Source organism: Chinchilla lanigera, unplaced genomic scaffold, assembly GCF_000276665.1.
Source record: "Chinchilla lanigera isolate Chin_1 unplaced genomic scaffold, ChiLan1.0 scaffold00082, whole genome shotgun sequence".
Classification (NCBI taxonomy): Eukaryota; Metazoa; Chordata; class Mammalia; order Rodentia; family Chinchillidae; genus Chinchilla; species Chinchilla lanigera.
Window position 1 is genome coordinate 5,885,410 of NW_004955483.1, and position 27,321 is coordinate 5,912,730.

Below are 27,321 nucleotides of genomic sequence, written 5' to 3' on the forward strand. Positions count from 1 at the left end.
TGTTATCTGAGATAAGTTTTGTTTATTTTGCAGAGAAAGCACATATATGCATGTGTATGTGTGTGTTATTACATAAGTATATTAAAATACAAATTAAAATATGTACAAATGTACGTATGTGTATATATGTATACATCTATGAGTCTGAGTATAGATTTGAATGGGCTGTAAGATATTGACAAATGAAGTACACTCATGCCCATTCAGATACTACTGTACACAAGTGTGATATCACCACACGTACACTATTTTATAATTATCTGGCTGACACTTTGCCCTTCTTAACCAACCTATCATTCCCAAGAGCAGTGACCGTGTCTTACTAATCAAACTGCCAAAACCTGTAACATGCAGTAAGCATTCAACAAGTGTGTGTCAATTCATGATTACTGATTCTTTTTAACATATTGTATTAAAAATAGCCCTCAAGATCTGCTGCAAATATCACTGACTTTGTAAAATCCATAAGAATATCATTCAGGACAATTATATTTTGTTTTCAAGGATAGTGTAAACCAAAATCAAACGCAAAGGATATTTGCTACCAAATGGAAGAGATTCTATACAGATTTTAACACAATGCAGAGAATATAAATATTTTAGAGAAAAGCTCAAACTCTATTATAAGAAGGCTTATATCTGAAGTCTATTTCTGACCAGCCTTAAAATGAAAAAAGAAGCCAAATAGTATGTTTTATGAATGGTAAGATAAGGCTAGAATTGTTTCAAACCAACTGACAGAGAGAACTAGTTAAATCTTTGGCAGCAACAAACACAATCGAGACACTTCAAAGCACGGCATATTTATGTGCATTTCAGAGGATTCAGTAAGTAGTAGTATCATCACAGTCCTTACTAAGTAAAAAGAAGATCTCTGAAATACTATAGTGGATCGGCCCTCAAGTTGCCTCTCATCTGGGCAACTGGATGTTATGCAGATTCTATGATCAACAGCTATAAAAGTCTTAATGAGTGCCCAGAGAGGTGACTACCTAAGACAGTCCAACATTTGTTACAACACTCTTCATATTATAAGCAGTGATGAAACAAATGACATTATATTCCTATCCTTACAGACAGGTGTTTTTTTTTACATCTGTAGGGTGAGGTCATAAAAAAGGATTGCTAATTCAGAAAGTATACACATTTTTAATTTTCAAAGAACTTCTCAAAAAATTATTTTCCCTGAAGATTATAGAAATTCAAATTGCCATTAACAATATATCAGAGCAATATGTCCCCACATTATTGGAAGTATTAATCTCAAAAAAATCAAAATCTATTATGAGCCGGGTGTGGTGGCATATACCTGTAATTCCAGCACTCAGGGGGCTGAGGCAGGAGAACTGCTGTGAGTTTCAGTCAGTATGGGCTACAAAATGAGTTCAAGGTCAGCTTGAACGGCATAATAAATCCCTGTCTCAAAAAGACAAAAATAAAAATTCCAGTATCAAAAAAAAAAAAACAGAAAAAAAATCTCATTTTAATTTGTATTTCTCTGACTACTGAAAAGATGAAACCTCCTCATGGTTATTTGCCACTCACACATCTGCTTCTACACATTGTTCATTCACATCATTTTTCATCCAAGTTGTCAAATTTAAGAAGCTCTTTAACACTATTTGCATTTCTAACATCATGTATGTATATATGTGTTGACATGTGCATATGTATTTGTTCATCTATACATATATGTACATGCATATGCATATATTCCTATTCTCTTGTGCTTGGTGTGGAGGTTCAGGCCACACAGAAATCTTAATGATTAGCTAGTTCAACCTATCAAATGTTTTTGATTGTGAGGCTGATTGCAGGATGCAACTGTCACTTATTGAGCCAGTAAAAATTGAGGTGTTATATGTTCCTTGCGCAGGTCTCTCATACAAAGAATTCCACACATGCTGCATGCATTGGGAACATCCCATTTCATTCATGTAAGTAAAACAAATGTCTACAGCATCTCACTAAAACCCAGCTCTATTTTTTATCGATGTATTTTTGTCCAGTTTCAGAATGCAACTTCTGTGAAAATAGAGAGAAAAGAACACTTTGTTGTATTAAAAACTAGCAAGAGTTGTCCTTCATTTTGGAAAAACACTGTGGGTTTGGGGCAATGCTACTCTTGAGGCAGTGCTACTCTTAGGACTAAGGCTGTTAAGGCTATAGCAATAGCAGATCGCATTCATTCCTCTGACAGTCACTCCTACTAGATAGGCCATTTCATTCAATCTTCTAATGTATTTGTGCCTGAACAGTTCTACTTCGAAATATACATTACATTATCAATGGTTTATATATTCTCCCTTGTAGTAACTACATGCAAAGCACGGTGTTAACTGACACATAACTATGCGTGTAGGTAGATTATAACACTCATGGGTTTCACTTCAGAATAGTAAAGGGTACATTACAAAAAAAGGGGTCATATAAAAAGGATCACTGGGTCTGGCAAGATTCAAGTACACTGCTCCAGGCCTACAGAAGGAAGAAAGGCTCCCCCTGCCAACCCTGCTCTCCAGCGACACTAGCACCACAAACAAGGCCCTTCCCCAATCCACTGACACAGGGCATCTTTTGTCCAGAACCCAGCATCTCAGCTACATCTGTATCCTCCTCTAACACCCAGTATTACAGTTCTAACAGTTACACAAGGTCATATAAGCAGTAGGACAATGAGGGGTTCAGAAAAATATATTCAGGTTACCACTGGCCCAAGATCACCTTGATTCCTTTTGATTTTGGTTTCTGGTTTCTGGTTTTTGGTTTTTGAGACCTGGTCTCACTAAGTAGTTCAGGCTGGTCTTGACTCACTATGTAGCCTAGGCAGACCTCAAACTTGAAGCAATCCTCATGCCTCAGTCTCCTGCCTGCTAGGATCATAGCTGTGCACCACTACTCCAGCTCCCTGATTTTTAAAAGTCCAAAATATACTGCGCAGCACTCAAGCCACCTTTTACCAATTACTAAGTTAGGGTATTTCAAATTGCTCTGTGTACAATTAACTGAAATGATAAGAAAAATAAGAAAAAGCTTGTGGCCTACAAAGAAAATTTTTAAAGTTTCTTAGAGTTTGCTCAATGGAATATCTACTAATTCATTTTTATTATCATTTAAATATTTAAATTTAATTTGTTAAATAACACCAAATCCTTTATTATTTAAACAATGAATTAGTGTTTCAACTATGGATGACCAAAATATTATAAAATATTGATTCAAACCATTTTCTCATTTAAAGAAAAAGTTTCCTTCATTAAGTATCATAAAATATTGACAGGTATTTAAGGAAAGCTCCAAATTAAACTTTCTAGCTTTGCCATACACTTGTTTACCTGATCTCTTCTGTAATAAAGATAATACTAGTTTGAAAGCACATCATTGGTTGGCATAAAGGGTGAGCTACTGTGTCTCTGTACGCACACACAAAAAAGACACTTGCAAAAGTGGAGGTTGTATTCTACATGAACTTCCCTCTAACGGCATCCAATGGACCAACCTACAATAAGCCCTTCCCTTTGGCTAGATTTTCACCTAATTCTTCATTTTCTTCAAGTTAAACCTAAAATATTACGTTTCTATCTTAGTGAAAGGAAGCATTGTTCTCACCTTAAACCGTCTAGAATTATACAAGGTACTATTTTCTAACATTTAATTATAAAAAGAATTTAACTCTCTTTGGAACTTTTATCTAATTGGTCAAGACTTCCCTCCGTGATAATCATTACAAACTGTACTCTTGTTCCTGTCTAAATTCTTTTGAAATTTCTAGTTTCAAAACTAGGGTCATAATTACTATACGACAGAGCTGGAGCAGAAACAATGAAAAATGCATACTTTCCTTACAGGTTTCATTTCAAATGTGGTCATTTTACTTCTTAAAAGTACAAAATATGCCAAGCAGATGGTACATACCTACACTCTGGGAGGCCGAAGCAAGAAGATCAAAGTTTGAGTCCAGCCCAGGCAACTTTAGCAACTTAGGGAGACCCTGTCTCAAAATTTAAAAAAATTAAAAGGGCTAGGAATGGAGCTCAGTGAGAAGTTCCTGGATCCAAGCCTCAGTACTGCCAAAAACAATAAAAATAAAGCAAGACCCAAATTTGTTGTAAAAAGTGTGTGTGTGCCATATGTGTGCCATGAACTCTGTCCACAGAAAGTTCATTCTGTTATTACTTCTTCAAAGACAACTTGGGATTTAAAAAGGCGGGGCAGGGAATGTTTCCCAATGTAATTTCTTAAATGTTCCGAATAAAGGTAACACAGAAAGAAGGGTGGTTTGTTCGCAAGTATGTTGAGTACCCACTTCCTGCACAGCTTCTGTTCAATGACAAATAAAATCCCTGTCCTGCTCCACAGTGTGCACCCTCTAATAGAGCCAAGAAGTCAGCCCCAGTGAGCAGTCTCCCTCTCTTCTTTTCAAACAGAAGCCCACCTCTGCTTGGGAGCAACAATGTGCCCAGGCCAGAACACAAGAATACACTTCCCAGCCTCTCTTATAAATGGAAATAGTCCTTGGATGTGGTGCCAGACAGTGAGATGTACAACCAGAGTTTTGAGTCACACTTCCAATCAGGCTCCTTTAAAGGAAAGATAGTCTCAGCTGGCATGCCTCCTTTGTTACTGTCTCCTTTTGGGAAAGCACATGTGATGGCTGGAAAGCAACAAGCATTTGACACCATGAGGAAAAAACCAATAAAACTACAGAGACTGCAGCTCTAACAACCCAGAATTGCTAAGCAAAGCCAACAACCTACTGTGGGCTTTGCATTGTTTCAGAAAAAGTAATGCCCTATCTTACTTAATCCTCTGTATGCTAGGCTTTCTATGACAAGCAGCTGAACTTAAATTCAAAGTAGGAAAACTAATCAGAAAGATTAAAAAAACGGCTCTGTGAAAATCCACAGTGGAAGACCAGAGTTCTGACAGAGGCAGAGGGGAGAGGGGAGAAGGAAGATGAATGAGTGGAGAAAGCAAATGTCTGAGCTGGTCACTCATCGCTTTCACAGTCTTTGTTGTCCACCTCCAGCAGCTGTACTGGGATACGGACACAAGGCACAGCAGCTGCCCCAAAGGAACTATGGAACGGAACACACACAGACACAGAGATTACGAAATGCAGTTATTTATGTGGGGAGCCACACACAGCCGTGCTGCAGCGTGTCCACACACTCTATGTAATACCCACAAAGTGCCATCCTGTCTTCCAAGATACAGTGGGGCCTGGCCTCGGCTTAGTCATAAAAACAGCTCAAAAGGTAAATACACTCTGAGGAGCATTTGCATTCTCACCTATTTCCTAAGAATACGGTAAAGCATTTATCAGCTAAAAGCAGAGTTGCATATAGATTTCACTTCTTCACTGCCACTCTATCCACTTTTCCAGGATCTAGAAAACCATGTCTTGGTATCCTCTAAAATCTAAGCAACCACATTCAGGTGGCTCAGAGAACACCTGAACCGAAGTGCAGCCACACATAAGGACCGAAAACAGTTCACAGCAAACATTTCTGTAGCATGTGCTATCACTTAAAGGAAATGTTTTTCATGGATTCACTATCAGTTATTCCACAATACTACTGAGTGACTAAAAATTAAGAAAAATTATGTTTAGCATACAGCTTTACAATAAGGGAAGAAAAAAGTCGTAAGTTTTTTTTTTTTTTTTTCCTCTGCTGTTGTATAAACACACACATCAAGAATAAGTAGGATGTCTTTCAAACCAAAACAATAGGAAATCACTCTTGGCTGAAAGAACTGGCTTAGATCATGCTGATTTCTTCTTTAATCCTGCTACAGCAAGTTCCTGCACGCTTTCTGGAGCCTCCACCTACAGAGTTAGGAGAACAGCCAACACATATATTTAATTACGCAAGTATTCAATGCTATCAGCCAGCTGTTGCCAGTACATAATACACTAACCTCTTTCACTCACTCGCCTGCATAAAATGGCAAAAACAAAGCAACTGTTGATGTAACAATAATCATGAAATATGCAAAATACTGTTCTCCAAAAAGATTTTAGATAAGTACTCAACTCAGTTTTGCATTGTAAAATGATTTACTTACCTCTGAACTGCTTCCCTGTTCCTGATTTGTAAATTAAGTTACCAATCTTTTAACTGTAAGTTTATGCCTTCATTTTGTTTTTATCCTTTTAAAAACTCAGCCATGAACTCAATTCCTAAATATGCTTTCTAGCTTTTTTCCAACCCAATTTCTCACTGGAATATGTCACATGATAATCTTCTATCTTCTCTCCCATTCATCTGCATTTTTCCATGGTTAGTGGATAAGTAATTTAGAGAACTTAACAGGAAATTAGTTAAACTCAGCTTAGGACATCCATAACTCTCATCCCTCACTTTGGGAATCAATAAAAAACTTCTTTGTGTAATATTTCCAGAAAGCGTATTCCTTCACTAGCATTATTAACTATGAACTAGCTCATGGGGGCAGCAGGGCAGGTGTGGGGGGCAGTTACAAACTCCCAGCCACAACATAAAGTAAACTATACAGCCCGGTGATATGCATAAGTGAGGGGGAGCAAAACGTATTCATTCAGGATAGATGGTAAGACCTAATCTGGAAGCGAGGACTTACCCAGTAAAATTTGTTTTCGATTCAATTCAAAGAACAGCTCAATGCTAACTATTTACAAAGCTGTCCGAGAGCACAAGGATGACTCCGTGCAGGACAGACAACTTCACTGCCCTTACGGAGCTGTGTCACCCCTCTCCCAAGAGCCTTCCTGTGTCAAGTTCACCTTTCCAACACTAATGCCTTCTGCCACAGCTCCCTGGGGTTTTTTGTTTTTTCAGTTATGGTGGTGTGTCTGGTGTTTTGTGCTCTTTCACTGAAACTATACAATTTGATGCTGAAATGTTAGGCAATGTTGTCATGTTGAAATATTTAGATTACTTATATAAATTATAATACATTTAACATAATACATTAACAATGTCGTTTTGACACACTGACAGAAGATGATCCTCAACTCTTCCCCCCAAAAAGAGCCAGGTTAACCTAATCATACAATATATACTGCGTAACTCTATGTATGTGCCAAACTGAAAGGCAAATACCACCCAGTTTTTATCCATCTGTCAAGCCCCTGCCTCAAGACTAGAGGCTTCAGTTAACCCAATGGCCACACCCTGAAACAAGCCCTGCTCCTTAGTTCAGTGGGGAAAACAAGGTCCTGCCACGCAGAGCATGGCTCCTGCTAGCATGACCAGGTGACTCACCCCTTTCAGATCTTCCCTCTGAAAAGAGCCTATTTCTTCACACTCTACAGGCAAAATGGAAAAAGACAGCGCAGTTTCATAAAAGACAGCCCCTTAATACAATATTTGAAAATTAGAATGTTCTTCCCCCTTTTTGCGAATACATACCCTGTCTCTGATAAATGACTCACAACAACCTTGGAGGACCATTTTTAAATAGTCTTTTAAGCCTACCAGTGGTAGCTGTTTCCCAGGAAAAGGAAAAATCATTACACAGTAAAGTTAGAGGGTCAAAGACCCTTGTCAAAAAGATCTTCCTGAGCTCAATACTCTGACCTCATGATTCACAATCTAATAGAAGAATCAAGAATGTGAAAAAATAATAAAATGTAATATGCAACAACAGACATTTGCGTGGGATAAAGCAGCAGCCCGGGACAAAGCATGAATCCTTCTGCGGACCTTGGAGGGAAGAGGTGAGCACTGGCAGGGAGATGATCTCGCAGGTACTGCCTTGGAAATGGTTCCGAGATGAACTATTTGGTCAGGCAGGATGAACGTGGGGCAGGGGTGGGTGGCGGTGTGCACAGCACACACAGGCATCTGGGAGGGAAGAAGAGGATATTCCAGGGGGACAGGAAGAGCATCTTCAAACATGTACTTGAAACACTTTATAATCTGGGGTGAGTAAAAGTCTATAGGGAAATGGCAAGAAAAGAGGTAGGAGGAAGAAGGAACAAAATTAAAATATCTATTTATACTAAGAAATGTAACTTTATCCTGTAGGGGCAGAAAAACTCATTAAAAGAGCTTGAAGGAAGGGAATGCATTAACTAGAACAGAAAGGAGCTGGGAACAAGCTATAAACCACACGGTAATACTAAGGGGAGGAGACAATGAGGACCATAACCAAGGCAGCAGCAGTAGTGATGGGGAGAAAAGATTCGATTCAAAGGTATGAGCATCCTGTGACAATCTGATGAAACCTAAAGACAAGGTGTTTTCTTGCAGGTGCCACAAGGAACACAACACTGGCATAAGAATGGAGGAGGGAGCTGGGGATTTAGCTCAGCGGCACAGCGCCTACCTGGTAAGTGCGAGGTCATGAGTTCAATTCCTGGTACCGAAAAAAAAAAAAAAAAAAAAAAGAATGGAGGAGGGCTGAGCATGGTAGCGCATCCTATAATCCCAGCACTCTGGAGGCTGAGGCAGGAGGATCGTTGAAAGTTCAAGACCAGCCTGGGCTATAAAGTGAGCTCAAGGCCAGCCTGAACTGCATAGTGAGACCCTGTCTCAAAAAGACCAAAAAAAAAAAATAAAAAAAATAAAATGGAGGAGGGAAGGATTAAGGAAGAAAGATCCTTGAGAATGGGGCAAGATGGGGAGGGAAACTAGCAACCCGAGAAGACAGGCAGCACAGTGGGACCCTTGTTGAGAAGAGATGAGGTCGGGAAGGAGGAGGTGCACGTGTGGTGACCAGAAGCGTCAGTGGATCATCCAGAGGGAGAATACACAGCTGGATCTTGGGAAGAAAAAGGTCAGAAACAGATTGGGAGGGAATCAGCCCACTGGCAAGTATCTGAACACTGAAAATAGATAGCAAATATAAACTCATTCAGCATAGCACTGTTTAGAGAAAAATTTCACTTAGCAATACCTGACCAATAATATGAGGTCATTGGTCCAGCATTCATAACTAACTTTCCACACAGCAGGAAACTCTTTGTGGGCAATGCAGGCTGAAGTAAGGCGATGGTGACCAGTAAAACAATAATTCACTATTTCTGTGACTGACACCTTAGACCGTAACATAAATCTGATACTGAACTAAAGCAGCACTTCACACAAATAGAAAAGTTAAATTAAAATATTTAACAAAAAGATCAATAAAATATAGCATTAAAAAAATAAGTTTAATTCAAAAAAACTCACATTAACTGGTTTCTTGCAAAAGGCCAGAAAAAAAGCGAACATGCTTTTATCTTCTAATACCACAGGAATTTAATTGAAATTTTATTTCTTAACTGAAATTTTACAATTAAGTAGAATAGTATTTAGTTAAAAATAATAATAACCTGACTGCTACTGAATTGAGAGAACAACAGAAGCAGCTGAGTTTTTATTTTCTTTTAAATTAGTTAATTAACTGCTAAAGGGCAATGATTCACAAGTCAAGGTTTTTGAAGATTACTTATAAATTCGAACTGAAATAATATTCTGGCAGTTTCCTCAACTTCAAGTTTAGAACTCCAGGATAAATCTACATAAAACAAATACTATTTTCACAATAGGAATTAGAATCCAGCAATTCTGAAGTTTGCGCAACAGGATGTTACGTAAGGAGATTTGCTAGAGAAAAAAGATGTTATACCAAGCAGGTATCCTCTGCTCCAAACACACTTTTCCTCTGTATCCGTTTTGTCATTTTCAATTGCTCTTGTAAGTAATTCCCCTCCGATATATAAATTACCCCCTATAGCATTATGATTTATTTCTACAAGCGAAAGAGGTTAAAAGAGGGAATGACTCTCTGCCCACTATCAGTATGGCTAAACCACAGTGCCCATTTGGGTTAAAATGTACAAGGTCAAACAGAGGTTGTCAGTCCATGATCAAAGCAAGCTGGCTGTTCTTCCTGTCATTTATACAGAACACACAAGATGTGTTTATTTTCACCAGCCTCTCAATGACCTCCTTTAGGTGGCATGGAAAAGATCCCACATTTCTATAAAGCACTAGTCAAAGCAGTTTTCTTATTTGATACTCTCATTAAGAGCAAATTTTATTTTTTTTGAAACTTTTGATCTTTTCATTTACTCAAGGACCCCTCAAGTTAAAGGCCATATTGTCTCAATCAAGTTGGGATAATGGATAAAATAAGGACAGGGCAACTGAGAAATGCTCAGAAGGAAATAGCTATATCCAACAGGCTGCCTCATAAAACATAGGAAGAGTGTGTGTTTTTCAAAGTTCCTACAGGCAGTAGCATTCAACTTCAAAAGCTGCCCAGCAAACACAGTTTTACCTCTACTTTTGCTACTTAAAACTCCTATCTCAACAACAATATACTGACTGTACTATAAAAACTTAGAGATACTTGTCACAAATTCTCAACTTCTAGTTCTTAACCAACGAGACTATATTAGCCAAATGAAAGAAAAAACCCATATCTTTCTTTGCTCCTTTAAGATAAGGTGGTGGTCTGCCTGGTGGCTCAATAGACAAAAGTAATGAATAATTAAAGACAAACAACTATTACATATTGAGAACACACTGGAAAGGAAACAAAAGCAGATGATCAGAGACGATGACACATCGGGAGTGAGCAGCAGGACTCAGTGGTAGAGGACTTAGAGGACTTGCTTGTAACCTCAAGGCCCTGGATTCAGTTCCCAGCACTGCCCAAAAATAAAAGGCAAAGTAGAGCAATCATTATGATTAAGGTGTCCAGGCTAGACAAATAATACGACCCACTCTGCTACTGTAATTTTCAAACATGGGCAGAAGAAATTGGAGGTGAGAGCGAAGGTTTGGTTTTTTGGTTTTTTTTTTTTTTTTTTTTTTTTTTTGGTTTTTCTCCGGTACCGGGAACCGAACTCATGACCTTGCGCTTGCCAGGCAGGTGCTTTTGCACCGCTGAGCTAAATCCCCAGCCCCGGTGAGAGCGAAGGAAGAGGCCACATGCTAGCACACTCTCCTTAAATTTAAATTTTATTCCCATGAAAACATCTTTAGAAGTAAATAAGAAACACAAAAGGTACACAAGAGAAGAGGCTAAAGAGAAAGAACTGTTGAGGAGAGTTGTTCTGGCTTGTTTCTAGATGTCCCCCCAAAGCCTCCTGAAGTCATAGGAGGGATTTTTCAGAGGTAGCTGGAAGCAGGCTCTGTAATGCCATGATCAACGATATGCTGCTGGGATTGATTCACAGTGCAGTGCTAGGATAAGATATAAGGGACAGAAAAGAAGTCACTTGTTACTTGCTGTTTGCTGCCTTCTGCCTGACCTACTTTGCCATGGACTGTTTCTCCTCTGCGATGCCCCTCGGCCGTATCTCGCTACCTTGGAGCCAACCAATTATGGACTGATATCTCTACAAAGGTAGTTAAAATAAATCTCTCTTCCTTTAACTTTGGGTGTTGGATATTTTGTCTCAGCAAAGAGAAAAGTCAGACAAGAATGTAGACAAGTATGTAGTATAAGTTAATGTACAGTAAAGTTTGTCCACTACTCATCTTTGTTGTTCTTTGTTAGGAGATGATGACAAGTGGGAAGTCATCACTTAATCATTCAAACACCGTATCTTATGTTGAACCACACTCCTAAAGATGACCCTGCCTCCTCTGCATCATCCCTACCTTCTTGCTGCCTACCATGGCTCACTCAGTAAGAACTCCTCTGCTCCTTTTACTGCACTGGGTTGAGGATACTGTCACACTTGACTATCACTTCTATACCAACAGTATTAAATCTGTACTTCTGGTACTAAATTCTTTGACATCTGCCTCAATTCTACCACGACTTACCTGCTTTCTGTATGTGGAAAGCACAGTAAAATAATAATAATAGTCAAAATTACTCTCATTCAGACTGCCTAGATTAAAATCCCACTCCACCATTCAGAAACTGAATATCCTTAGAGAGCTTCATCCGTCAACTAGATGACACTTCATCTGGAAAACAGGAATAAAACTAGACTCTACACAGGGCTCTAACAATTATGCTGGGTGATACTCAATCCATGTAAAGCACACGAAACAGTGCTTGCACACAGAGGATATTCAATAAAAGTCAAATATATTCATTCTCTATTAAAATATTTATCTGTGACTTCAAAATATAACATGCTCAAAAATAAAACAAGTTGGGGCTGGGGATACAGCCCAGTGGTATAAGTGCCTGCCTGGTAAGCACAAGGTCGTGAGTGTGATCCCTGGTACAAAAAAAAAAAACAAACAAACAAGTGTAGGTTAAATTCAACTCCCTCCTGAAATTCCCTACTTCATTCTAGTCAGAAACTCAGAGTCTTCTACGATGTTGGACTTGCTAGGAATTCTTCCTTCAAAAAACATCAACTCCTTTCTGCCAAAGTGCCTCCACTTCAAATGAGACCCTCAGTACCTGGACTACTGCAGCTCCAGCCTAACTCAAATCTTGACCTCAACTGTCCCTTACACCCAGCCATTCTTCACACTGCGGCTAGAATTAAGCCTTTGAGACCAAGGATGAGGCCAAGGATGCAAACACTATAGACGATATTTTATAATTCACCATTTATAATAGTACAAAGATATAAAACACTGCACAGATAAAGGGAGAAAAGAGATGCCTTTAAACGATGTTACTGAAACAACTCAATATTAACATTGTTAAGGGAAAAATATTTTTAAAATATTTTAAAAGCATAGGACCTTAAGAGTATCAAAACTTTGTTGAACATCTAAGCAGACCTAAATACACCCATGCACCATATAATGATGTTTTGGTCAACAACAGACCACACATACCACAGTGGTCTCATATGGTTACATTGCCTGGTGACATCTCAGTTAGTCTAAATACATAGGACAAAACTGCCTAACTGTGCATTTTTCAAATAAATCTGTCATTAAGTGATACTTAACTATACCTTATTCATAGTACAGAAAACTCAAAATGATGAAGATTCAATTTTTGCCAAAAGTCATCTAAAATTTCTAAGCAATCATAATCAAAATCACACTAGTATTCCTTGTTGAACTTCAAAACTGATTTTAAATTTATATGGAAGGGTAATGAGCAAAGAACAGTCAGGACACTCTTAACTACAAAGATATACTGACACTTTCCAGTAGCTAGACTTAGTGTAAATCTGTACTACTTATGACATTACAAAATAAGAACCAGAATAAAGAAATAGACCAATAGGAAAAAGAGGGCCAAGAGACAGAATCCAAAACATCTATGGATAACAATACATGATTCACTGGGTAATACAGAGGTAAAAGAAAACACAGTTTAAAAGAAAACTGTTAAGTGATATAGGAGCTAGTGGATGGATATCTCCATGGAAACAATTAAATTGGACCACTTCCCAGTACCATACTCATCTCCTCTCCAAAAAATCAACTCTAAATGGATTACAGACCTAAATGTAAGATGTAAAAGCCTGAACCTAACAGAAGAAATATAAGGTACTATTTTAATAGCGTCAAGTTAAGGGAAATTTTTTTAAGAAAAGACCAAAAGTAAAGACTTAAAGAATGTCAAATCACAATTTAAAGCCATCAAAACATGTAATTTTTAAAAGTGAAAAGATAAATCACAATTGGGAGAAAATAAAATATATATACTATCTAAAGATCAGTAAACAGAACACATATATTATAATAATAAACAAATATAAAAAATAAATAACAAATATAAAAACTAATAAATATAAAAACTCAACAAGAAAACAGACAAGCCATTTCATAAAAATTGGAAATACAACTGGCCAATACGCAGATTTTAAAATGCTCAACTTCATCTATGATCATGAAAACACAAACTAACATCACAATAAAATAGCATCTTCACCAAGCAATTTGGAAAAATGTAGAATCCTGACTATATCGCATATACCGAGAATAGGGCATAACCAATCATACTCACCCATTCCTGAAGGGAATGAATACCAGTACATCATTTTCAAGAAGAGATTGGCATTACCCACTGAGGTCTGAATGTGAACACATTTAGGACCCAATCATTCACCTATGAGGTACGTATCCTGAAATAACCCTTACCCACCTGCACCAGAAAATGCTTAAATTACTCATAGTGAAAGTGTTCATAAAGACAAAACCCTGGGAAGAACTAAAACTATCAATAAGAAAAAAGAGGGCCTGAATGCTTAATGGTAGAGGACAGGCCTAACATGAGTGCTGCTATGGGTTGAATTCCTGACAGAAAAAAGTCACTAATCTTCATGAATAGTTAGGGTCACTGTATATTCATCAAGATGAATAAAATTAGAGGCAAATCTCAGAAGAATACAAGTAGTATAAGACCAATAAATACAGTTCAAACTAGTTTGTTTTAAAATACACTTATTAGATGACAATCTACCAACCAAGATAAAAGAATGGCTCAAAGAACGGCAGGATAAAGGTTACTTCTTGAGTCAGGTAATCCCAGCACTCTGGGAGACTGAAGCAGAAGAAACGTAAGTTTGAGCCCAGTCTAAGCAACTTAGCAAGATCCTGTCAGAAAATTAAAAACAGAAAAAGGGCTGGTGTGAAGCTCAGTGTGAAGGCCCTGGGTATCACCAATACAAAAAAAAAATTTACTTGTTGGGAGTGTGATTAAAAGAGAGACACATGGCTATGTCTACAGTCTTGACAATGCATTTCTTATGCTGGATTTACAGGTGTAGGCTTATTATGTAAACTAAAGGGTTTCAATAATGTATTTTACAATAATCACAATGAAGAGGAGAGGAATACATTGGAGAATAAAGTAAAGAAATGGGAAACCTTAAGAAGTCTGGCTGGACAAGAGAAAAACAGGATAAAAGCTAAGAGGGGCATTGGGGGTTGGTTAGACCTAAATGCTGATGGAAAGGCACCAATGGGGTCGGACAGGCTGAAAATATAGAATGAAGAAATAATTTACAGAATGAGGATCATCACAGGAGGTGGTGGGATAATGTATAGAGCACACATAAAAGAGGACACTTTTTCCACCTTAACCTGAGGGAACAAAGCAAAAAGGACTTATGTGCCAGTTACCCGGTGTCATTCCTGTGTAGGGCAGGCCTCACAGCACCTAGAAGAGGGCTGGCAGGCAGAGAAGAGAGAAGAGGTAACAACTGTATGACGCAAGCACACAAAGTCTGCACTGGGTTCTTCAGAAAGAACACAGAGAACACTTAACAAACATTGAAATCACCTCCTAGCTAACCACACAAATACAAAAATTGTATTAGAAAAGCTTTTCTCATGAAAGCTTTGTTCTTTATCAGCTAAACTCAAAACAGTAAAATAGAATTCACAGTATTTTTTATAAATGCCCAATATTTATCATCATACTTACAAATCTTTTCATGACTAATTTGCTGCTATTCTTACCTTGATTATCAAAAATTGGGGAGAAAAAGTTTCTACTTACTTAATTGAGTTTCTAAAGTGGTCTTCAGCTGGGTTTTTTACAGTACAACTGTTGAGGAGCCATAAATCTGCTTCAGAAGGATTTTCTAATAAAAATAAAAATGAACACAAAAAAGAAAAGTTAAGTATCACATTTAATCACATCAAAAATCTCCAAGTGCTTACCCAGATGGTAGGAGACCGATGGGGGGGGCAGTGTTAGAGGCAAGTAAACAGCCAATTATACGACAGTAGGTAATTGCTGTAATATGGAAATATTCACAAGCAATAAAAACAAAAATGTGTATTCTGTGCTGCATCTTTTCACTGAAAATGCACTGAGGACGAACATTATCTTCCGTAATTTTCAGTGTGCAAGAGTACTATTTAATAATTCCACAAACAAAAATGAAACTGACCTAATCTTCTCTGCATATAAAATTAACTGCTCCCTTTTAGACTGTGTTAACATCATTCAGGCATAGGAATGAGCAGATACTGAGTATTCTTCAGTTTGAGAAGTTATTAAAAACAGCAACTTGTCTGCCTTCAAGAACTAATGATTTACCTCAAAATTAGTCATTTCTATCACCAGTTTGATTAAATACTGTTAGCAAATATAATAAACATACTTGCAATGGAATAAATAACCCAAACTATGTTTATTAAATGAACTTAAAAATCTCTACAGTACCTAGCAGTCTGCCTTCCTTTTCAATACCCCAGTTGCCTAAAAGGACCTTGTTCATTAAAATAGGATTACCATAACGAAAGGAAAACTAGCCCTTTCAACAGCATTCCGGTAAGAACAGAAGCAAATGGCATAAAGAACCAAGTGCGCGCGCAGACATCTCTGTGTACATGTGCTATCTGGGAAGGAGAGTTAAGTTAGAGCATCAGGTTGGAAGGATGGCACCCAAATCGGAGCTTCTGATAATTTGGAAATAACTTTTTCACCCCAATGTTTTTTATAAATATAGCAAAATTGTTTTGTAAAGAGTCAGAGTTTTAAAAAATTCCTTATAAAATAAAAAGCAAGGGCAACTCCTTATCACTGTATGCCAGCTGATCCTATGATTCCTTCCTGACCCATCTCGACCTTCCATTCACAGCCCCCCAGCACCCTAATGGCCTGCTTCTCCGCCCAACAGCAAAAGTGGCCTTTCATACAACATAACCCTGATTATGTCACTCCCCTGCAAAACACAGAAGAGTACCTACCTACCTTCTCTGTTCCTTACACATCATTCCCCCACAGTGCCATTGAAAAGACCATTCCTCTATCAATCTCATGTTAGTACCATCCGATTCTTCCAGTGATTGACAGTTGGTATTCAAAGCCTACCCAGATCTAGCTGCCTGCCTCCCCAACTTCTATACTCATTTTCCCCTATTTTCATCTTCGTGCAATCACACAAATTCCTTCTCACCCTTCAGTTTCAGCTTCAGGCTTGTTAGATCTCTTTCTCTGCACTACCCTAACAGACTGTGTGCTAAGAATATTCTTACACTTTATAATTCTATGTTAAAAGCATTCATTTTCCAGTCTGTCTCTATTAAGAGATCCTGAAGACAACATTTTAATCAGCTGTTCTCTGGATATCTAAATATTAATACAGTGAAGGGTATAGAACAGGCATTCAAATAGCCATGGGACACTAACCAATGTGCGAGTAGGTGTAGGATGAGAAGAGAATGACAGAGAGATCAGTGTGTGAGACCTCGTGCCTATAGCACTGATTCCAAAAGCTCAGAAGGCCAATGAGGATCTGAAATAAGTTTCAAAAGAGACAATGATTCATTTAACAAATAGTTAGGACTGAGGTTTTTACCTTATTCATAGCTATATCCCTACAACTTGTTTCAGTTCCTGGTACATGACAGACAACTATTAAATATTTACTGAGTTAATATCAAATCTTGGAAAGACAGGTCATTACTATGAGTAATGCATTATAGATAAGGAAAAAGTCATGGAGATCTGTTAACTAATGATAAAAAAATATAATGACTATGGATTTATTTTTTTAAGAAACAAGTAAATAGCCAATCCTAATGACAAACTATCTATACCAGATGCCAGCTTTGTATCCTGACATATTCTTTGCAGTTACCTTGAAGTTATTAGACAATTCATAGCACCATCTTTCTCCCAGGAAACACCAGCAATAAATAAAAAAAATTATTCTACTTTGTCTATTTTGTATTCAAATTGCGCCAATGGTGACTTCTGGAATAAAGTGATTGTGGGTCCAATAACTGCAATCAACAGGAATACTATGACTATACCACAGTGCCTTCAAAGTTATAGAACCTTTTAGAAAGCCATGCCACAAGAGAGAAAGAGCATCACTTTTCAATGGACTCCAGAGATACTCGATTATGTCTCTCGTTTTTTAAACAGGAGGAAAGTTTTATTAAAGGTAGGAAAAGAAACAGGCTCTACAGAGCAAGTTTGGGCCAAGTAAAAGTAGGAAAAGAAGTATAGTCTACAGGGGCAGAGATATAGCACAGCAATGCAGCACCTGCCTGGTAAACATGAGGTCCTGAGTTCAATTCCTAGGACCTTCACCCCCAAAACAGAAGTACACACTATAGCATGAGGGGGCCATGAGCATGCAAGAGAGAATACCATGGTCAATATCCAATTATTTCTGAACTCCACATTGTGTTAGTACATCTTATTGAATATTATCCAAAGATGATTCTACTTAAAGGTATACATCAATCAAAAGCCACACAGAGTAAAGATTTCTTACGTGACAGACTCTACAAGAGGTACTAGGGACATGCCTGCGAAAGGAAGTCTCCTCAAGGAGTTCAGAGTCATTATGAGGAAGTCTTACTTTAAAAAATTAAAAAATAAATTTAAAAAAAAAGAAAAATAAGCACGTAAATTCAGGTTGATAACATGAAGGTAAATTCAGGTTGATAACAAAGTAAATTCACTTGATAACATGAAGATGTTTAGTCAGGGTATGGACAGACAAAAAAGCCTCTCCTGGAAGTTGAATCTGAGTTGCAGCAAATGATGGGAAGGAATCTGCCATGCAAGAATGGAAAGGAAGAGTGCACATACAAAGGTCATGAAACAAAACTAGTTCTCTTATGTCTAGGAACAGAGGGTGAATGGATATGGAAAGCTCGGAGAAAAATGTCAGAGGTGCAGACAAAGGTCAGATTCTTTGGTTTAATCCACTTTGGAATATCATTGGATTCCCACTGGCAAATTAAGAACTTTTTCTCTAAGTGAGGACACTACAGATTCCCTACATGAACTAATTACTAATTCAGAAAAACCACTCTGGTAGCACTGTGAAGACTCTACGTGGGGCAGTGGTCTGCTCTCCTGCTGACAAAAGAAAATATCTGACACCACAACTTCAGAACAAAACTCTGGCTCATTGTTTCAGAGGTTTCAGTCCATGGTCAGCTGGCTGCAAGGCAGGAACATCATGGTAGAAGGCCTGGTGGAGCAAAGCTGCTCACTTCGTGGCAACAGGGAAGCCGAGCAGAGCACAGGGCCCACCTCCTACTAGCACATTCAGCTATGAACATTAGTGGACTAAATCCATTGATAAGTGCAGGGCCCCTATAAGCCACAGGAGTCTCTGAATCAGTCAACAGTTTTTCTGGCACAACACAGCAAAAGCAAAGGTTGGTGGGGGTAGGGGGGAGTGTTAAATCAACAAAACAAGCGAAAAGCTGATATACTAGGTCAACAGTAAATAAAAGACCGCAGTAACATGGACAGGGATATAGAACTGCAAGAGTGAGAAGCGAGCTGGGACATACTTTGGAAGTAAACTGTGTTAATCAGCTGTCTATCACTACAACAAAATACCTGAGATTAATAACTTTAAAGAGAAAGGGTTTACTTGAGCTCACACATTTGAAAGTTCTAGTCCATAATGAATTGGCCCCTTTGTTTTAGGCTATGGCTAAGCAAACCATAATGGCAAGAGGGCATGGCAGAGTAAAAACACTCATCTCATAGCCAGGAAGCAAAAGAGAGAAAGTGAAACAGACTTAGGTCCTATACTCCCCTTAGGGTCACACTGCCAAAGACCTAAGGATCTTCTACTACACCCTGCCTTTGCAAAGTTTCACTACCTCCCAAGAAGTTAAAATGTAAAAAGGAAGCCAGGCATGGTGGAGTGCACCTGTAGTCCCAGCACTCAAGAGGTCAAAGCAGGAAAATCATTTGAACCCAGGAGTTCAAGGCCAATCTGGTCAGTCCTTAAAACATAAACAAATTTGTAAAAAATCTCTGATAAGATAGGAGTTTGAGCCTTTAACAGATGAATCTTTGGGGGACACTTGAACAAACAGCAGCAGAGAGTCAAGAGAATTAACAGCAAAGTTAAATAAGAGATGTGCAAGAAAGAATCAAGCTGGATTATTAAGCATATGTCAAGGATTTTGTCCTGAGCTGTTTGTGCTGCCATTTATTGACATGAAGAAGGCCTGGAGGCAGATTTGAAGAATAGGGAATCGACAGTTTTGTTTCGCCATGTTACTTTTAAGATCCCTATTAAATTCCCAGCTGGAATTTGTACATATGAAACAGATGTTCAGGGATGGGAGTCTTTCAGAAAAGTGATTTAGTCCTTTCCTATACATGCTGTGATATCATCAATCAAGGAGCGGAAGAGGGAGGAGATATACAGGTCATGCAGTTATCTGGTAGAGAAGTTAAGATGTAAAGAGAAAGCTGGTATGGTAAGTCATGCCTGTAGTCCTAGTACTCTGGAGATTGAAGCAGAAGGACCACTTGAGCCCGGAAGTTTGGGCCAACCTAGATAGTCCTTTAAAAAATTATCAAATTTGTTAAAAGGAATAGTCACTAAGAAGGAAAAGAAAACTGGGGAACATGGTGTCACATAAGTCTAAAAAAGAAAGCATTTTTAAAAACAGAATTGTCAATTATGCCCCACAATTACCTAGCAAAGGCCCTTTTTACTAAATAGCACAGAAAACAATCTTCCTACCAAAGCAAAGGAAAACTGAATGGCTGTTTGCAAATAAAGAACACTGGTTTCCCATGTGTTACCTTCTCATGAAAATATGTTGAGTTCTCAGGTGGCATCAACATTATCCAATGCGTAACACTTCTTCCAGAGAGGAAAGATGGCAGGATGATCGTTGGAGTCCAAGAGTTTGAAGCCAACTTAGGCAGTAGTCCATTATGCTCATGTTCTTGACAATCTTAAGGCACATCCCCATTTCAACCATTCATACAGAAGAGCTCCAAGGAACACATCTCCAAAGGAGAAAGTAAGCCAGGTTGACATGTCTACCTTGGAATGGTAACATCTAGAACAAGCAGGAAATACCAGAAGACCTGTCTTCCAGAACCTCATGTTCCAAATAAAATGAATGTATGAACACACTACCATGTGTAGATGATTTGGTCATTAAATGCCTCTGAACAAGAGATGGTCTTGACTGACTCAGAAGACTCAAATGGGACTTTCCAGTGCTCTGGGAAGAAGAGCAGTATTACAGAACGGCACTGAGAAGATGAACAACAATGGACCAGGGGAAGGAAGCATAGGTAAGAAGATACTATGCTTGGAGCACAGGCTTAGAGAAGACCCAAGGAAGAATTCTACCCACTCTGAGATTTTGGCCCGGAGCACTGATAACTCCAGGTATGCAGCTAAGAGCACATGCACATAACCAAATGCTGCCAGTGATAAAGCCATGATACAGATCTAGTTTAGAAGCCTAAACCCTTCAGGGTAGCCAACTAAGTGGGCTATCAAACCTCTGGACCCAGAGGAAACAGAATCCCAGCAAGGATTTAATATATATTTCTCTTATTATGAGTTGAGCAACTATTCATGTTTCACAAATTTTGTTTTAGGGGTATTTGCTTATTTGTTTTCCATTTGTCCCAATCTTATACCAATTTTTCCATCAACCTAATGGTCATTTTACCTCAACTTTTACTTCACTTACAGAAACAAGCCAGAGGGTATTAATTCTGTATCAAGTAAGCCTGTAATGATTTTTCCCAGTTTTTCATTCCAAGTTTTATAGTTTCTTCATACATTTTTATTTCTACCATGTCAAAGGTACTACCTTTATCTCTTATTGCTTCTCAATTTTGAGTCATAATGAAGACATTTCTTCTCCTCCCAGATCACCAAGGAATTCATCTGTGTTTTCTTCTAATACACAGATATGGCTTTACATCTGTATCTCTTATCTATTAGGAATATATTCTGATATACATTGACCTCACTTAATTTCAAATGAGATGCTATATGCTTATATCAAACTAGAAAATATTTTAAAACAGTGATGCTGTTTATGATGCTATCTAGTGAAGGCAAAAGAATGGGGGACACTGGCAGCCTTTTACTCTTCACAAAGCTACCCGAAAGGCAAGGTGAGAATAGCTATGAAACATGTGCGTGCACACTGGAGTTTCTCCTACACATGTTTATAGGATGGGCATCACATACTCACATATATATATATATATATATATATATATATATATATATATGTGTGTGTGTGCGTGTATGTGTATATGTAAGCTTAAAAGTTCTCACTGAAGACTATTAAACATAGCAAAAAGCCTAGAGAGGCTGTCTATCCATTATAGAAAGACTGGTTAAATAAATTGCAGGATTTGCAATGGTTTGAATCTTAAATGTTTCCCCTTAAATGTCTTAAAGGCTTGTACATTAAGGGCTTGTTCCTCAGTCTTTGGTGCTACGGGGGGTGGTGCAAACTGTTGCAGGTGGGAGCCGGTAGGAGAAGGTTAGGTCACTAAGGGCATGCCCTTGAAGGGAACACTGGGACTCTAGCCCTTTCCCCAGTCTCTCATTGTTCCCCAGACGCCACAAGGTGAGCAGCTTCCTCTATGTTCTGCCTCTCTCTGAGCACGGAGCATCAGAACCAAGAACTATGGACTAAAACCTCTGAAACCCAAATTAAAATAAACTTTTCCTCCTCCACATTGATTTTCTCAGGTATTTTGTCATAGCAATGGGAAATCAACACAGGACTACAGCTGAAATAATCCTGGTTACATTGTAAGGTAAAACAAGGAAAGGTATGGAAAAGAATATCTAGTATCTCATTTGTGTTTCAAAAATGAAAAAGACAATGGTCATACTGCTGTGAGCAAAGCATATATGAACCTGACGTGGTGATGAAATTTCAGTCTCTCCAACATAGTATTCATGAGCGCCTTTTATTTCCTTCTCTTTTTTGTTCTTTAAAGCTTGTGTGGACATTGCTTTTATGAATTTTAAAACTTTAATTCTGTAAAGAGGCACTAGAATATTTAATTTATACTCCATCTGTGTTGTTTAAATTTTAAAAGTATGTGTTCCTTTTTTCTCTTAATCAAGCCTTTTAAAAATATTTTGGTTTTTTCTCCATATTTTGCTTACTTTCAATAGCTTCCTTTCACTCAAAAGACAGAATCTAAGCTATTTTCCTGCTGTGATCCATCAAAACACAGTGACCTGATACACATTTTCTTTTTTTCTTTCTTTCTTTTTGGTTGCTGTGGTTTGGTTTTTTGAGACAAGGTCTCACTACGTAGTTCACATTTGTCTTGAACTCACTATGTATCCTAGGGCTGGCCTGAGACTCAAAACAATCCTCCTGCCTCAGCCTCCCAAGAGCTGGGATTACATATTTGTACCACCACACCAGGCTGATATACATGTTCTAAGGGACTTTCTCCCCCTAGTAAAAGTTTTTGGGTTGACTGAACCAGGAAAATGATGGTCATCAACAAACCATCCACCTCAAGTTTAGGGAAACAGAAACAAACTAGTTTTTAATCAAAACCTACTTTGTTTCTAAACTATTTCTTTATATATGCTAGAAATTATTTTTATATCTAAAGTGATAAAAATCTGCTTAATAATCATGATAAAGGCTAACATTATTGAGTACATATTCTGTGTCCAGCAGTAAGCCAAGAATGTCACATTTCATTTTCTCATATAATCCTCCCAATTTGAGTTGGGTTCATTTTAATTCCAATTTTATAAGGAAGGAATCTAAAGCTTAGCAAGTAACTTTCCTAAAATCACACAGTAAAAGGGTGGGCTGGGATCAGAAATCCAGACACGCTGACTCCACAGACTGTGAATTTAAGGAAATTAGCATGCCTTATTAGTGGCTCTTTTGCCTCTTGCTCAAAAATAATGCAGATAATATCTAAAACTAAACTGAGAAGTACCACATGGCCTTGAGGGTGTCTCATGCTATTTCTAAGAAAACTAATAATTAGACTTCAAAAGCAGCTATTTCACTATTTCCAAAATTTCCAAGGTTTTGAACACGTCAGCTCCCGGTCTGAGACAGGGAAGCAAAGGGAGAATTAATCATGAATGCAGGATCATGCCCCAAAGCACAGGCCCTGGTGGCCACCTTCCCTGCCCTGCAGGCTTCTGTATGGCTCACACAGACAAGAGAACAAAACATTTATCTTACACAACTCTTCCATTTGAAAGTCAACGGGAGGAGTGGCATAAAACAAAAAAGGAATCTATTCACAGATTTCAGGGAGGAGGGTAGTAGGCTGCACAAATAAAAGTTCACTAAGAGTAAAACAAACAAGGGAAAAAAAATTGGATTGCTCTGGACCCAAAAACCTTTTTTGAGAGTTTCTTTACCACAGACCTCTAGAAGACAACTCAAGCCCAAACAGTATGAATGTCCACTATGCTTAATCATCCTCAGGAAGTTTATTTATATAATACAAACCATTGAGAGACTACCAAAAACCTAGAGAATATGGTACACTTGAATAAGAAATTCAAAGGCACCCATCTTGAAAAATAACTCCTTGAAACTTAAAAAAAAGAGACAAAATAGAAATTCTGGCAAATGAATCAATCTTTCCCTCTATATTTCATTTACTGTTCTTTACATGGACTGTAAAGAACAGTGTAACACGTGGCATGGTGGGACCATGTTCTCTAGAAGCAATGAAAATGATTCATTAGGAAGAACTCTCCCCAGCTGGGGGCGTGGGTCAGTGATTGAGAGCTGCAGGCCCAGAGGTCCATGGGGGCAAGGCGGGGAGGCAGAAAGGAGGGAGGGGAAAGAAGGGGAAGGGAAAAGAAGGAGAGAGAGAAGCAGGGATTCAAGGAGCGAGGGCAGAAAAGAAGCGGGGAGGGAGGGAGGGAAAAATAAAAAAAGAAAGAAAGCAAAGTATTCTTCCATGAGCCGGGTGGAAGGAGGCGCAGGGAAGAAGAGGAGAAGGGTAAAGGAGAACAGATGACTGACCGAGAGAAGCCACAGCTCCCAGCCTGAAATTCTGGGCTTAAGAGCAGCCCTCAGCTACGCAGAGCTGGTGAGTGTCAGGAGTCTAAGTGAGGCCGAACACAGCTCCTACAGGAGGCATTTTTTTCTTAAAAATTATCCACATAATGAGTTTGTTCTTTTAAAATCATCCTGCTCAGAGCTTCACAGAAATAAGATGAGGAAACTAAGGGCCAGTTTGAACTGTTTATATATAAAGGAAAAAAGGTCTTTTTCTTTTAAGTGAAAATTAATAGCTACCAAAATTCTACCAATAACTATTGAAAACTAATTATATAGCTAAGTAGTCCTGGTCATAATCAAAAAGGCAGACTTTGTACTATGCAGAAAAGAACACTGCTAATATTCCTGTCCTCATTCCTAATTCAGCAGTTCTGTTGGTCCTCACATGTAATTACTTCTCAAGTTACTGTGTGAAGGGCCTGGGGATTTAGCTCAGCAGCACAGCACCTGCCTGGCAAGCGCAAGGTCGTGAGTTTGATTCCTGGTACTGGGAAAAAAAAAAAAGTTACTGTGTGTAAAGAACCGTAAACAGGACATCTATAAGTTAAATGGGTTTTATAAACCATGAGCCAATGTACATAGCAGTGAACGTTAAGGACAGTGCATGACTTGGCCACTATGCCCCTATCCAAAGGCACTACTCACCCGGCCCATCTTGTAAGCTATCTTCCTGCCACACTGGGCTTTCAAGCCCTTAAGTATAATATGAACCACCTCAAAATACAACTGCATCCTTAAATCTATGTACTCTACTAGAAAATCTCCTGCCTTATTCACATAAAGTGACATGGCACAAAGAATTCTATTTAGCCAGTGAGCAAACCCTAACTCAGAAAAACTCACTAGCAAACTGCTAAAACATCTGGTTTCCAGTCAGATTGCATGCAACCTTCAGTTTAGCACAAATCCACAATTAAAGTCATCTGCTCAGAATGGTAGATTTCAGGACCAATTCAAAAGTCAAGGGAAGGTTAGATTATTGCAGAATAGCATCTCTAATACAAGAGCCACTTGTAATTTTTGACCTAGCAAACTTGCTGGGTCAAAACAATAACCAATTTGATAATTTGAAAGAAAAAAAAAAAAAAAAAGGAAATTACCAAAACACGAAAGAGCCATTCAAAAATAAAGCTTTGGATTTCAAAGGGCAAAAAAGACTAACATCAAAGCTCTAATGACTAAAATAATGAAACTGAATTGTGAAGGCTAGTGTCTACTCTGATTTGTCAGTGCTCACAACACATTCACGTGAGATATTCCGAAAATGACCACTGGAAAGAAACAAATTAAAGCAGCTGTCTTGGTTACTTTTCTCTTTGCTGAGACAAAATACTGACACCAAACATTAAAGAAGGAAAGGTTTATTTAGCTCACATTTGGAAGAGGTTTCAGTCTGTAGTCAGTTGGCTCTAAGGCAGGGTGGCATGGCAGAGGGGCATTGCAGAGGAGAAAGAGTTCATGGCAGGCAAAAGGCTGGAAGGCAGTAAAGCAGCAAAGTATGGAGGAAACAAGAATCAAGGATCAACCCTTTTCCTGGCCCTTATACTCTATCCAGGCTACATGCCCTTAGGGTGGGCAGCACTCACATCCAAGATAGGCCTTCCCATTATCCACTCAAAAGCACCGCAAACCCATCAGTGGACTCATTTAGTAACCACACACCCTTAATCCCAGCATCACACACTCTAGAAACAGTCACCTCTGAAAAGGTCCCACCTATGACCCCTCTTTAGGGGACATCTAGGCACAAGCCAGTCATATGTCTGAATGCTGTTGAACCAGTTGATAGATATAAGTAATTTCACCAAAATGACTGTGTCAAATTTCTGAAATTACAAGTATGTTTTATGAATTTGAGACCAGGAATAAAGTAGCCATAAAGAGAAGGAAAAATATCACCCTAAAAGATTACGTGGGAAAAAGGAACTATTAAAAAACCTGACTCACTGTCATGGAGCAGGGGACTTCTTGAGGACAGAAGTGCATATATATAATTTATGACGTCACTGCACATAGGTAGGAGAATTATTGTAACAAAACAACCGAGACTATTCAACTGGAGTTTGTCTTACGGAATGCACTGTGAACAACTTCCTAAATTAATATTAATAACCCATAATTCCAAATCTACTTATCAGACTTAAACTTTATTTTTCTTAGGTGATTCAAAATTTATTTTGATTATTTGCTTCAGTACATTTTCATGAAGGATGTACAATTCAGTGAATTGCATAGCAAATGAATTATTACTTCAATAAAAGGTTTTAAATGCCGGTAGCACATACAACCTAACTTGAGCCACATGGTCACCCTGTTCTGTTTTCTGTGCTCACTGCTTCAATGTCTCTCCCAGCTCTCTGAGACTGCAAACTCCTACTCAACCTTCACAGAGGGATTTACACACTACCTTCCAAAAAAATCCTTTACAGAATGAGGAAGGTGCTGCTTCCCATGCGTCTGGCCCATCCTGGGAAGGATGCACAAATAAATTGTCCTTCAGTGAAGTGCTCATCTTTAAATTCCCAGAGGCAGGCTCAGAACTAGAAGAGAACGGGCTCTTATTACTGATAAATGAATCAAGGAATGAATGAATGGACAAGCAAAGAACAAGGAGACAGGAAGCTAGGTTAATAAGCAAAAGACCAAGCTAGGCAGATAATAGACTAAGTGCTCACAATCAAAA

General features: G+C 38.4%; 1 protein-coding gene across 3 annotated transcripts in view; it reads right to left on the reverse strand.

The window, feature by feature from the left end:
- The window catches only part of Cdkal1 (CDK5 regulatory subunit associated protein 1-like 1), a 594,324-nt gene that overhangs the window by 486,662 nt on the left and 80,341 nt on the right, over window positions 1-27,321 (reverse strand). For all 3 annotated transcript variants that reach the window (XM_005403380.1, XM_013503828.1, XM_005403381.2), the window contains exon 4: window positions 15,355-15,439. In XM_005403380.1, coding sequence (XP_005403437.1) covers window positions 15,355-15,439 — 85 coding nt within the window. The remainder of the gene's footprint in view (window positions 1-15,354; window positions 15,440-27,321) is intronic.